Here is a 15574-nt window from a genome sequence, read left to right on the forward strand (position 1 = left end):
AATAATTCATAAAGCATATAGAAGGTCAGAGTTCTTAAGAAATACAAAATTTAATGCAGCCATACAATGATTTAATCTGATGCACAGAGGACGGAGTACAGCAGAGAAATACTAAGTAATCCCAGATTGGACTACACAACAAACCCCAGACATATGGCTTATCCTCACTTCACCTAATCAGTGATGTGCACATCGAATCTGTTATTGAATCTGTTGAGGCAAAGCAAGAATTGAACCATCTTATGGATTCTTCTATTTTCCTTGGGGACACTGCTCAGCTGATATTTGCATATAACAAAATACACCAGAAATGCTTAATTCACAACAAGCAACTCTCAATAGTTTCATCTATATGTTCTAACCTGTTTAGGGTATAATACCTTAGCTCATTTTTATCGCAGATGGAGAAGTGCTATTGTTATGATTGGATAAAGTTTAGAAAACCTTGAGATACAGTTATAAGTAGCAATTCTGGGGCAACATTCTACATCGAAAATCTGGTTCTTTAGTAAAAGGTAGTGCAAATTGTCTTCGTTGAGTTGTCCCATATGTGTTTATGCAGCTACTGGTCATTGTGTAGAGCTGGATCTGTGTAAATATGTGGTGTGAGCCTGTTGGAGCCTTTTGGAGATTAAGAAACAGAATTTTGATAGATCGCAAAAACACAGTATAAGTAACACCCACCGTTTCACTATGGTCTAAAATGACTTAACTTAACTTAAGCCTAGGACGGCAGTCAGGGTACTCCTCCAAGAGCCCTGGTCTCTGTTTCGTGAGTGTTGTGTGTGAGAGTGTGTGTAGTATCTGCAATTTTGATTTTGTGGAACTACATAATACATTCACAAAAACCACATATTACTGTGAGTTTTAACCCCTGAGGACACAGATTCAGAAATAAAAGACCAGGGATCTCCGTGATACCCACTTATACTCTGCACAGTTTGATTGGTGTGGAATCTGCTATATTTTAGTAAACACCACCCTTGCTTATTGGTGTGAAGCTCTGAGATACCCTCATACATACTGCACATTACTGTGAGTTCAAACCGTGTGGAGCTCTGAGATACCCTAATACATACTGCACATTACTGTGAGTTCAAATCGTGTGGAGCTCTGAGATACCCTCATACATACTGCACATTACTGTGAGTTCAAACCGTGTGGAGCTCTGAGATACCCTCATACATACTGCACATTACTGTGAGTTCAAACCGTGTGGAGCTCTGCGATACCCTCATACATACTGCACATTACTGTGAGTTCAAACCGTGTGGAGTTCTGAGATACCCTCATACATACTGCACATTACTGTGAGTTCAAACCGTGTGGAGCTCTGCGATACCCTCATACATACTGCACATTACTGTGAGTTCAAACCGTGTGGAGCTCTGCGATACCCTCATACATACTGCACATTACTGTGAGTTCAAACCGTGTGGAGCTCTGAGATACCCTCATACATACTGCACATTACTGTGAGTTCAAACCGTGTGGAGCTCTGCGATACCCTCATACATACTGCACATTATCGTGAGTTTGATTGGTGTGAAGCTCTGTGATATCCTCATACATACTGCACATTACTGTGAGTTCAAACCGCGTGGAGCTCTGAGATACACTCATACATACTGCACATTACTGTGAGTTCAAACCGTGTGGAGCTCTGAGATACCCTCATACATATTGCACATTACCGTGAGTTTGATTGGTGTGAAGCTCTGTGATATCCTCATACATACTGCACATTACTGTGAGTTCAAACAGTTTGGAGCTCTGTAATACCCTCATACATACTGCACATTACTGTGAGTTCAAACCGTGTGGAGCTCTGAGATACCCTCATACATACTGCACATTACTGTGAGTTCAAATGGTGTGCATCTCTGTGATATACTCATACATGCTGCACATTACTGTAAGTTTGATTGGCATGGAGCTCTGTGATACTCTCATACATACTGTACATGACTGTGCGTTGGGCTGGTGTGGATGTCTGTGATTTACCCATGCACACTGCACATTACTGTGAGTTCAAACCGCGTGGAGCTCTGAGATACCCTCATACATACTGCACATTACTGTGAGTTCAAACCATGTGGAGCTCTGAGATGCCCTCATACATACTGCACATTACTGTGAGTTCAAACTGTGTGGAGCTCTGAGATACCCTCATACATACTGCACATTTCTCTGAGATTTACCCATACATACTGCACATTACTGTGCGTTTAAACAGTGTGGATCTATGTGATATACTAAGACATATGGCACCTTACTGTGAGTTCAATTGATGTGGAGCTCTGTGATACACTCATACATACGGCACCTTACTGTGAATTCGGCTGGTGTGGATCTCTGTGATATACTCATACCGACTGCAAATTACTGTGAGTTTGATTGGTGTGGAGCTCTGTGATATACCTATGCATACTGCACATTACTGTGAGTTTGACTGGTATGGAACTCTGTGATACCCTCTTACACACTGCACCTTACTGTGAGTTCAACTGGTGTGGATCTCTGTGATATACTCATACCGACTGCAAATTACCGTGAGTTTGATTGGTGTGGAGCTCTGTGAAACACTGATACATACTGCACTTTACTGTGAGTTTGATTGATGTGGAGGTCTGTGATGCACAGAGCTATTCTGTATTTGTAAAATAGTGGGGGGGGGACAAGAAAGCATGAAAAGGGATTTGGGAGTCAAAAAGTGGGTTTGCCTTCTAAAGAGGGACACTTGAGAATTAAAGACAATGCAGATATGTCTACAGCTGCTTATTAACTGTCCAAAAAAATGTTACATTGTATGAGATCATTTGTAAATGTCCTGTTACATTGTGAGCACCATGGCTCTCCCCTCCATCTGTTTCCCAGTGTTTAAATATGGCTTGTGTTTATTCATGGTCTGTACAACATTACCGAATATGTTGGCACTTTCTAAATTAGTGATGTTGATGATGATTAGCATCTTTCTCACTCTCAAGCCGGTCTGCATACAGATACAACGCTGAATAAAATCTAAAAGACTTTCTCAGAACATCCATCTTATTCTTGATAATACCACTTAGTTTTGTGTCCTTGTGACAGATTAAAGGAGCTAAGCAGCTGTTCAACAGGGAAGCGTTCTTCTAATATACACTTCGTGCTTTTCAACTTTTGCAGCTACTCATTAAAAAAAAGAGAGGCTAGCAGGAAGACTTACTGGCTGTTCAATCTTCGCAGAGCGACATGAGACGATTTCTTAAATATATCACTGTGTCTCCGTTCCCAGTAATTATTCTGCCAACATCAAGAGGACCAAGTCTCTAACTCAACTTCTCCACTGAGTTCAGAAGGGGCCCGGCGTGTGCATGGTCCTACTGGCAGTGCTCGACGTATCCAATTTAAAAATACCACCCTTTGTTTTATAATGTCTGATGAATGTCTCTTCTCCGCTTCTCGATGTGTGAAAACCTGGGGATCTGTCCTGTTCCATGTGATTATATATTTAAAAATGACATTTAAGTGACTTTGAAATGTATCTCTCGTAGCGACTTTTTTTGTGTCTACTGTGCAGCTTCAAATATCGGTGTCCTTTGGGGGCACACGCATTGTTCAAATAGGGAAATGTGTTTATTAAATCCCACTGTACACACAGCTGTCAGCAGCTAATTCCTCTTTACGGATCCTTTGTTTATGAGATTTTTTTTTACAATTATTTCCGACCCTCGAGAATAAGCTGAGTTTGACTAGTGGGAAGCATCTGTCCTGGTGCCAACTTGAACCACTCTGGAAGTGACATGATGCCATTCTGTAGAACACCCTTTTCACTTCCATGTAAAGGCTTTAGTTGGTAGCTGAATGGGAGGCTAGCATGAAAAATGTATTTTAGGAATGTTGCAGCATTTATTAGTAAATGTGTTCCTTAAAAATGCAGTAGTAGTGTAAAGTCAGTGAGTGAGGACTGACTGTGCATATCAGGCTGCTGCTTGTGATCCAAACAGGGATCAAACAAACTCACAATGGAGGGGGGGGGGGGGGTGGAGGGCAGCAGCTTACACTAAAGGAACACAGCAGCTCACACTTGAAGGAACACAGCAGCTCACACTAGAGGAAACAAAACAGTTCTCATTAGGGAGAACACAGCAGCTCACATTGAAGGGAGCACAGCATTTCGCTCACACTGGAGGGAACACATCAGCTTACACTTGGAGGAACACAGCGGCTCACACTAGGGGGAACACAGCAGCTCACACTAGTGGGAACACAGCAGCTCACACTAGAGGGAACAAAGCAGTTCACATTAGGGAGAACACAACAGCTCACACTGGAGGGAACACATCAGCTCACACTAGAGGGAACAAAGCAGTTCACATTAGGGAGAACACAACAGCTCACACTGGAGGGAACACATCAGCTCACACTAGAGGGAACACAGTAGCTCACATTAGGGAGAACACAGCAGCTCACATTGAAGGGAGCACAGCATTTCGCTCACACTGGAGGGAACACATCAGCTTACACTTGGAGGAACACAGCGACTCACACTAGGGGGAACACAGCAGCTCACACTAGAGGGAACACATCAGCTCACATTAGGGAGAACACAGCAGCTCACATTGAAGGGAGCACAGCATTTCGCTCACACTGGAGGGAACACATCAGCTTACACTTGGAGGAACACAGCGGCTCACACTAGGGGGAAACACAGCAGCTCACACTAGTGGGAACACAGCAGCTCACACTAGAGGGAACAAAGCAGTTCACATTAGGGAGAACACAACAGCTCACACTAGGGAGAACACAGCAGCTCACATTGAAGGGAGCACAGCATTTCGCTCACACTGGAGGGAACACAGCAGCTTACACTTGAAGGAACACAGCAGCTTATATTTGAAGGAACACAGCAGTTTACACTAGGGGGAACACAACAGCTCACACTAGGGGGAACACAGCAGCTCACATTAGGGAGAACACAGCAGCTCACATTAGGGAGAACACAGCAGCTCACATTGAAGGGAGCACAGCATTTCACTCACACTGGAGTGAACACATCAGCTTACACTTGGAGGAACACAGCGGCTCACACTAGGGGGAACACAGCAGCTCACACTAGTGGGAACACAGCAGCTCACACTAGAGGGAACAAAGCAGTTCACATTAGGGAGAACACAACAGCTCACACTGGAGGGAACGCATCAGCTCACACTAGAGGGAACACAGCAGCTCACATTAGGGAGAACACAGCAGCTCACATTAGGGAGAACACAGCAGCTCACAGTGAAGGGAGCACAGCATTTCGCTCACACTGGAGGGAACACATCAGCTTACACTTGGAGGAACACAGCGGCTCACACTAGGTGGAACACAGCAGCTCACACTAGAGGGAACACATCAGCTCACATTAGGGAGAACACAGCAGCTCACATTGAAGGGAGCACAGCATTTTGCTCACACTGGAGGGAACACAGCATTTCGCTCACACTGGAGGGAACACAGCAGCTTACACTTGAAGGAACACAGCATCTTATACTTGAAGGAACACGGCAGCTTACACTAGTGAGAACACAGCAGCTCACATTGAAGGGAGCACAGCATATCGCTCACACTGGAGGGAACACAGCAGCTTACACTTGAAGGAACACAGCATCTTATACTTGAAGGAACACGGCAGCTTACACTAGGGAGAACACAGCAGCTCACATTGAAGGGAGCACAGAATATCGCTCACACTGGAGGGAACACAGCAGCTTACACTTGAAGGAACACAGCATCTTATACTTGAAGGAACACGACAGCTTACACTAGGGAGAACACAGCAGCTCACATTGAAGGGAGCACAGCATTTCGCTCACACTGGAGGGAACACATCAGCTTACACTTGGAGGAACACAGCGGCTCACACTAGGGGGAACACAGCAGCTCACACTAGTGGGACCACAGCAGCTCACACTAGAGGGAACAAAGCAGTTCACATTAGGGAGAACACAGCAGTTTACATTGAAGGGAGCACAGCGTTTCGCTCACACTGGAGGGAACACATCAGCTTAAACTTGGAGGAACACAGCGGCTCACACTAGGGGGAACACAGCAGCTCACACTAGGGGGAACACATCAGCTCACATTAGGGAGAACACAGCAGCTCACATTGAAGGGATCACAGCATTTCGCTCACACAGGAGGGAACACAGCAGCTTACACTTGAAGGAACACAGCATCTTATACTCGAAGGAACACGGCAGCTTACACTAGGGAGAACACAGCAGCTCACATTGAAGGGAGCACAGCATTTCGCTCACACTGGAGGGAACACAGCAGCTTACACTTGAAGGAACACAGCATCTTATACTTGAAGGAACACGGCAGCTTACACTAGGGAGAACACAGCAGCTCACATTGAAGGGAGCACAGCATTTCGCTCACACTGGAGTGAACACAGCAGCTTACACTTGAAGGAACACAGCATCTTATACTTGAAGGAACACGGCAGCTTACACTAGGGAGAACACAGCAGCTCACATTGAAGGGAGCACAGCATTTCGCTCACACTGGAGGGAACACAGCAGCTTACACTTGAAGGAACACAGCATCTTATACTTGAAGGAACACGGCAGCTTACACTAGGGAGAACACAGCAGCTCACATTGAAGGGAGCACAGCATTTCGCTCACACTGGAGGGAACACATCAGCTTACACTTGGAGGAACACAGCGGCTCACACTAGGGGGAACACAGCAGCTCACACTAGTGGGAACACAGCAGCTCACACTAGAGGGAACAAAGCAGTTCACATTAGGGAGAACACAACAGCTCACACTGGAGGGAACACAACAGCTCACACTAGAGGGAACACATCAGCTCACATTAGGGAGAACACAGCAGCTCACATTGAAGGGAGCACAGCATTTCGCTCACACTGGAGGGAACACAGCAGCTTACACTTGAAGGAACACAGCATCTTATACTTGAAGGAACACGGCAGCTTACACTAGTGAGAACACAGCAGCTCACATTGAAGGGAGCACAGCATTTCGCTCACACTGGAGGGAACACATCAGCTTACACTTGGAGGAACACAGCAGCTCACACTAGGGGGAACACAGCAGCTCACACTAGAGGGAACACATCAGCTCACATTAGGGAGAACACAGCAGCTCACATTGAAGGGAGCACAGCATTTCGCTCACACTGGAGGGAACACAGCAGCTTACACTTGAAGGAACACAGCATCTTATACTTGAAGGAACACGGCAGCTTACACTAGTGAGAACACAGCAGCTCACATTGAAGGGAGCACAGCATTTCGCTCACACTGGAGGGAACACAGCAGCTTACATTTGAAGGAACACAGCAGCTCACACTAGGGGGAACACAGCAGCTCACATTAGGGGGAACACAGCAGCTCACATTATGGAGATCACAGCAGCTTACTTTAGGGGGAACACAGCAGTTAATAATAGGGTGAACACAGCAGCTTAGATTGAAGGTCTTATTAATGCAGCAGATATTACCATATGCTACAATGTAAAAAGGTTTAGCACTACTATTGCCATTATACATTTGCTGAATTCTCTTTAGGGGCCTATCGTTCTTGGCCTTAGCGTCCTGCTCACTGGTGTCATGATCTTGTGCAGTTCAGGGATGAGACTGAAACTGGGGTTAACTTCAGTGTCTTTATTTTTATCTTGGACATTATAGTAAGAACAGGATATCCTATAATAGAAATTATAGGAATGGGAGAGAGAAAAAACTGAACCGTATAACAGATTACTGGTGAGAATAACTAGGCTATGAACTAAAGGGTTTAGACAATCAGCCGAGAGTGGAAGTTAAGTAAACCTGTAAATGAAGTTATAGGTAGGAGATTGAAGATAAACCTATAAGAGAAATTATAGGTATGAATCTTAAGGGAAAACAGAAAACAGGATAAATTGCTCTGTATATTTCATTGGTATGCGAAAGGTCAGAGGCCATTTATGAGAAAGTGTGTTGAGAACCGAGAGATTGTTGCTGTAAAAAATTAAGGGTGGATCTTTAACCCTCTCTCAGCCACAGTGTTCCACACGCCTTTGAAGTGCAACCCCAGAGAATCTGTTGAAGAATTCTTCCTGACCGATGATTTACATAGGCTCCTGATTCTAGCAGATCCGCTGTCACTTTTAATTTGCGTACAAAATGAAAACTATTTCTGACAACCCTCTTGTCTTGATGAAGGAAAAGAAATCATATGAAGAAAACAAAAAATAATTAGTTTTAGGGCCATTGGAGATTAGTTTCTGCTAAGCCTCTAATATCTCTGGGAGGAACATCTGATGTTAAGTTATGTACAGATGAATATTTCTGCATGTTTACAGTTTGTACTATTTAATTAGCATAGAAATACCCATAGATGCTTAATTCAAAATATACTGACATTCTAAAGTAATTAACCTCTGATTCAACAAACATAGGAGCATCAAGGATATGCCCTTAAATGTTGGCATTGACAGAACCAAGTTCTGTAAAAAGAACCCAAAACATGAATCTCAGAAAAAAGGGCTGCATTAGGAATAGGAGACCAACGTAAGGGGTCCAGTATTCACAATGTTTGAACGTCAATACTATATGGACAAAATGCAATGGGATTATGCGTTAAAAAGTGTTAAATTAGGGCAGTACGATTTTCCAAGTTTGCACCATTTTTCAGGTTTTGCCCCATTTTATACACATCCCACAATATTCCTATATATTTCATAATTTGATGTCTGCCTCCTCTTTAAACATAGGTCCCCACCTTACAGTTTACACTCTCTCACTTTTCAAAAAAAGTGTTTTCGCTGCATGGACCAACTTTCTTTTGTGTCCCTGTTCCACTACATTTATATGTTAGGCATTCATAGAATAGCATATAGGGGCACAAACAACCCTAATACAGACCTCTTATAATAATGAATGGGGTGTAGCTAGAAAACCAGTTCTACAGACTGAAAAAAATAAATACCTAATAAATAATATTGCTGCACACCATAATCCGATTTAAAAAATCCTTTATTCATATCAATAAATTATAAATATGAAGTCCAATATACACATAGATCCTGTAGCATTAAGTCAATAGGTATCACTAACATGTATATAACATCGGGATATTAGTGCATTGAATTGTAGCGATCATATAATACAGAAAAAAACCGATTACATTTGAAACTGTCGAAATACAAATAGTCCTGGTCTATAGATACCTACGTGAGCGACAAGATGCAAAGCACCATAGTTTCGGCTGAGTAAGCCTTTCTCAATATTCTGATATTAGATACCTTGTAGTGCTTCCTATTTACTTTACACTTTAAGATCTATGTGTATATTGGACTACATATGATATCATTGTTTGAAAGGAATAAGGGGTATTTGAATTGGATTATGGAATGCAGCAATATCATTTATAAACATTTGTAGAATTCAGAGATGTACCTAGGTTATTTGGCACGCAGGTTGACAACTCCCCATACTATGAGATTTTTTTTGTGCGTCGCTCAAGAGGGCCCCCTTGTGTCTTCTCTTTATTACCTTGAAACCCACTAAGCCAGACATATCATTAAAACCTAAGTGTGACATTGGGGTTCTATGCCTTTCAAATGCTAATATTTCAGTGTAGAGGGGTGCAGAGATTTAAAGGAGAGATCTGAGCATCATAACAACTTAATCTGGATTTTTTAAGATGATATTAAAATGTATCAAGAGTAGCAGCATCTGTCAGAAAAACATTACTACATTGCAATTTCTTTCCTAAAATGTAAGTTGTATAATTTGTGCAGTGTGTGAGTGATGGCGTGCAGTGAGTAATGTATGAATTCTGTGTTATGTAGGTAAATGCTGTGAGTATTGTGTGAATGTGTATGAAGTGTGTGCATGCTGCATTAGTGTTTTTTAATGCTCTGTATATGCTGTGGTTAGTGTGTGACTGCCATGTTCCTGTGTGTATGCGATGAGAAGTGTATGAATACTGTATACACGCTATGGATAGTGTATATATATATCGTCATTAACAACATCAAAATCATATATAATTATAAGTGCTATGAAATACATAACGGTGAATGTATTATGGGAAAATTATGGCATTGAGGGATTTTGGAAACATCTATAGAGCACGGGACTAAAGGTTGAGTAGTTTATAGATGTCTCTAGAACTCCATATTACATGTTGGATAGTAACTCCCACTAATGGGATAGGCAACCTTCGGCACTCCAGATGTTGTGGACGACATCCCCCATAATCCTCTTACACCCATAATGATGGCAAAGCATCATGGGAGGTGTAGCCCAAAACATCTGCAGTGCCAAAGGTTGCCCATGCCTGGTCACTAAGACATTGATTCCCTGGTTTTGTCTAAGAGTACGACGCCTGGCCTACACAAAGGTGGACTGTGAGTTACTTTCATTACAGGGAACAGTATCCATGTCTCATGCCACTTCAGATGTTATGGACTACATCTCCCTTGATGCCTTGCCAGCATTATGGCAATGAGGGCATTGTGGGAGATGGAGTCCATAACATCTGGAGTGCCGAAGGTTGCCTCCGCCTGTCTTTAAATAATGAGCAAGTTATGTAATATATAAACATTTTATGAATGTACACTAGTAGTGTCAGGGTAGGCACCCTTATCAGATAGATTCCTGTGTGTTTTTCTTAAATTCCTGTACTTGAGACGCCTAATACAGCTGAGCTCATGTTGTATAGCTTTGAAAGATTTTACACAGTATGCTTCTATGTGTATTTTGCATTATTTTCCCCACTCCTTTGGAAATGTTATTTTTTTTAAACAGTTGAGTTTAAACATATTCTACATGATTTCTTTGGGGGTGTATAAAAACACGGCTTGATAATGCTGCAGACCTGCTTTTCCATGTTTCCCTAGCTGGGGAATACACCAATCAGATGGTGGCTTTCCTATTCTTCCCGGTGAGATGTAGTACAGCCCATTGAGAAGCAGGGAAGGCAGGAGCAAACTAACCCAGTGCACCTACTGCTTCCATTAGCTCTGAGTAACAGCCCCCAACTATAAAAGCGCCAATTTTCTTTGGTTCTACTTTTATAAACTTTCACAAATATGAAAGACTCCAGACAAATAAAGCACTTCAGAAACCTAAATTATTGTATGTGTCTGGCAGCTCCGTTATGGGTATAGCTGTCTAAAACTAAATGATTTAAAGGTCCCAGAGCTATCTTTTATCTTCATGAATGTAAGAAGGAACAACCGGAGCAAAACGTTGAAGAAGGACAAAACAAGTAAATACCTTGAAAAGATTGCATTCTCTTTAACCCCTTAAGGACACATGACGTGTGGGACATGTCATGATTCCCTTTTATTCCAGAAGTTTGGTCCTTAAGGGGTTAAAAAAGTTGGGGTTTTAATTTTTTTTGTGTGTGTGCAATCTCTTCCATATAGAATAGGGCAGAAGACTGGAAATCCCTTTTCTGGAGTACTTTTTCACAAAGGCGAAAAAAATATTTGTGGAATTATCAAACTCTCATATTGTTATTTCTCAAGTGTAACTGCTTCGATTTCCAGAGCACGTTTCCTTATCAAGGCTGCCATCGCTAAAATGGCCAGTAAACGCTGTCAGGGACCTTTGCCATCCCAAGTTGTTCATGTCTAGAAAACTCTTAGGTGTGTGACGTGGGCTGCCCCCGGCAGCCTCCTGTCTTTTACCTGAAAGGCGTCAAACACCGACCGTCACTCACCCTGACAGACAATGGAGGAAGGCGTTTCCCCGGGGTGCACTCTCGCCGTTATAAACACGACCTTTTGCTTGGCTTTCGACACCAGGTTCACTAGAAGAAAGAGACAGACTTCATCACTTTTGAGATACAGATTGGCACATAAATATTAATACAGCCCCTTTTATTAAAATACGCTATAAATTATAAATGTCCTATAATCCATTATTTAACAAATCACCAGCACCCTCTCTTTCTGCGTTTGCAAGAGAGGACATAGCAAATTAACCCTCTACCTTAAACATTCTATTGTTTGAAATTTACAATTACACACACACAAAAAAAAAAAATATATATATATATATAATGCAGTTTCCCATCTTACTAATATAGGTGTTCAATTTAAACATGAGGGAATTAAAAATTTAAACAGCTGGAAACGAACTCTCCATAAATATTTAAACAGCCGGCACACTAAGCTTTCAACATATGAAATTATGAGATTTTTTTTTTGTTTTCTTTTATCATCTTATTCATTGAACAGGGATTATGGAAAATTGGAATTATGGATAAAAAAAAAGGGGGATTGCTAATTTTTATTCTACAAAGGCAAGTTGGAAACATTTTTCAATTCCAATTTTTTTTTTTTGCCACAAATTTGCACTCCGTTGGTGTAACCGTCCAAATGTTAAGGGAATAAAAGTTTATGGTTGAATTAGCAGTGGTAAATAAAACAATAACTGTCAGAAAGGGTTTGCATTTCCCTTTAGTTTTCATTAAAAGTTTTTTTGGGGGCTTTAAATACAGCCTCGTCTTTCCATACAAGTTTAAAGAACAAAGTCATCATGACTATATTTTAACAGAGAAACACAGAGATTAATGTAGGCTCTAAATATAATACAGGAAGATACCCAGTGCCCCTCTAATCCTCACCCATGGCAGTGGGTGCTACTAATAATATATGCAAGAGGTCCATGGAGAATGAACTTATAATGGCTTTTTCACCCTTTGCATTCTCATTAGAGCAATCTGATTGGTTGTCTTGTAAGCCAACCAATTAGAGCACTTTGACAGACAAGTCTCATTTCTCTCGAGACTTGCCATGTGAATATTCCCAAGGAAGTCTCGATAGAAGTGAGATTTGCCTGACACAGCACTTCGATTGGTTGGCAGATTGGTTTGCACTCTGAATGACTCAATTTTGCCCCATTCATTATGGGATCATTTAGAATTCGTGGAGAACCATTATAGATTCTAAACCATTCAATCCCCCAATAGAAATAAAAAAATGTATGTTTAGAACATTCTAATGTCTAAGAATGCCTAACCAGCAACTTGTACACAAAACGGATGGGTCTATTCCTTGTTTATACATTTACTATGCAACCTGTGTTTCAAATAAGTGCTGTGCTATTTTCTTAAAGTGAAAATAATTTGATAGTGAAGGGATTAGGCCAGTCTATCTCCATGGCTTGCAGTTATTCACCTTTTCTTCTTATAATCTTTTTAATGCACAGTAAATGTCATACTGTTAAAAATAAGCCTTTTATTAACTGCAGTATTAGTGAAACTATATATAAATCTGTACGTTTTGGAAATCCAATGCAAATCCGTCATTAGAATCATGTAGCTTCTGTTATCTCTAACAATTTGAAAAACACAAAGGGTTGGAAATGCTGTAGCTCCAAACATTTTCCACAGATACTCGAGATTTTTGAGGACCGGTTTTGGGTGATTTTTTTACACACCGTGTAGGATAACCGTGTGATAACACAAGTCGGAGAGATCAGCAAATACAGATCAGCTTATTTGCTAATCACAAAATTATGGTGAATTGGAGCTGTGACTAAAATTGAGTTAGAGAATTTTTGCAAAGCAACCATTTTAACCTAAATAATGCAATTTGGTTTTCTCACTTTACGACTTTTTTGGTGTTTAACAAATAAACACAATTTTTTTTTACTAAATCCTCGCATTCCGGAGTGTAACTCGCATCTCCATACAAAAAATGAGGCCCTTTAAAAATAAAAATATTGTTTTTGCACCCCTCCCTGTCACAGGTGCCTCATCCCAGGGCGCTATTTAGCCTTGTACTGCAGAGAGCCCCAGACGGAATTTTTTTCTCCCAAGTAAGTGGGTTAATCTCATAAGAGCAGACATTAGGCTGTTATAGTAGGACCTGCCAAGAATGGGGTACGTTGACGTTGTTGTAGGTTTATGCAAGTAAGCATTCTAGTTTTTAAATATACTAAATAAGAATTAAAGGGAATTGGTCACATTTGAGTTAAGGAACTTCTGAATAAAACAGACACTGTTGCTGTTATGTCTGTTTTTTATACATGGCTCTTCTTTTCAAATATTTAGATTAATATAGTTTTCACTCCATATCCCCAAAGTCAGGGCAAGGTTATCTATTTAGAAGAGCCTTGGGGTGATATCACCCTTTTTTAAAAATTAACTTTCTATGTATATGACAACAGAACACAACAATGCAATAAACAAAATAGCAATATCTGTAGAGGGTTCCAAAAAACTATTTTAGAGTAAATAAAATGGGTCTTGTTTTATTAAAGGGGCATTCTGGACCAGAGCTTACCCCTTCTTTTTAACATATTATATCAATAATGCATTTAAAATATGTAGACAGAAACAATAAATTTAAGATATTAAAAAAATATATTCATGTTGGCTGAAAATCCCCTATTTGAGAAATGAACTCAGAACTAACCAGGCCAGAAAGCAACTCAGTGAATCACAATGTTCCCTTAAAGGAACACACAAATTATAACAAAAAAGCAACATTAATTATTTTTTTTACTTTTTTTTTTAAATCTAAGCTTTAGATTAAAATATTCTTATCAACCCTTTTTTAAGATTTTTTTTTTCCAATAATTCAAAATTATCACAAACCATATCTGAAAATCCAGCACCGGGTCAGACTCCTGTCTGCTACCCCTCCTCCCTCTGAGAATAATTATGCTGTGCCACTTTAAATACTCAAAGTACATCTTCCCTATTGCTTTATTTGCACAGATGTAAGTAACAAGTTAAACAAATTATACAATTACATGTCCAAAACACAGCTCAGTTAAAGAGAACAAAAAGTAAGCAGCATGTGTTGCAACATCAACAGTGCCAATTCTGCTCCAACTCATCGGAAACCTGTATTCTCTGCTACACTTGGCAAACAAGCTGACATTGAAAAGAACACACAGAAAGGAAAACACGTAAATAGGAAATGTATCTAGAGACCACACAGAAAGGAACCATAGTCCTGTAATCAGAAATATATAGATAAAATAAAGCTCGCCGTTCCTCTACCTTCAAATCTTTAATTCTCTGCCCTACTAAACCGAGCCCCATATCAAAAAGCTTTGTTATATCTCTGTAAAGGTTCAGAGCAGTGATGGCAAATTCTGACATCCTACAATTACATTTCCCATGAGGCTCAGAATGTATACAAGGTAGCATGCATCATAGGGACAGTCATTCACAAAAATATGAGATGCCAGAATTAGCCATTACTAGTTTCGACAATACAGGGCAACATGAACATATTATAGGAAAATATGGCAAACAAACACAGTTTTTTTTTTTATCGGGCTCCTGAAAGTTAAGTTAACTATAGTTCAATGTTTGTCATTTTCTAGATTTTAGTTAGAGGGACAATCTAAGCAAAACTATTATATTTTAATGAAGTGGTTTTGGTGTATAGATCATGCCTCTGCAGTCTCACTGCTTAATTTGCTGCCCTTTAGGAGGTAAATCACTTGATGCACCCCTAGCCCAACTCTGCTAACTGTCAATAGTATAGCCTCCATGAAAAAAATGTTTCATAAATGTTTAATTTTAAAGTAGATGTTACACCACAGTGTGTTTACTTTAGACGTT

At 40.7% G+C, this 15574-nt stretch overlaps 1 protein-coding gene across 1 annotated transcript in view; it reads right to left on the minus strand.

Annotated features, from left to right (window-relative positions):
• AGBL4 (AGBL carboxypeptidase 4) overlaps positions 1 to 15574 on the minus strand; it is a 1519087-nt gene that overhangs the window by 310373 nt on the left and 1193140 nt on the right. The window contains exon 7 of the mRNA XM_063427788.1: positions 11708 to 11797. Within this exon, the coding sequence (XP_063283858.1) occupies positions 11708 to 11797 (90 nt within the window). The remainder of the gene's footprint in view (positions 1 to 11707; positions 11798 to 15574) is intronic.

This window comes from Pelobates fuscus, chromosome 7 (assembly GCF_036172605.1).
Source record: "Pelobates fuscus isolate aPelFus1 chromosome 7, aPelFus1.pri, whole genome shotgun sequence".
NCBI lineage: Eukaryota > Metazoa > Chordata > Amphibia > Anura > Pelobatidae > Pelobates > Pelobates fuscus.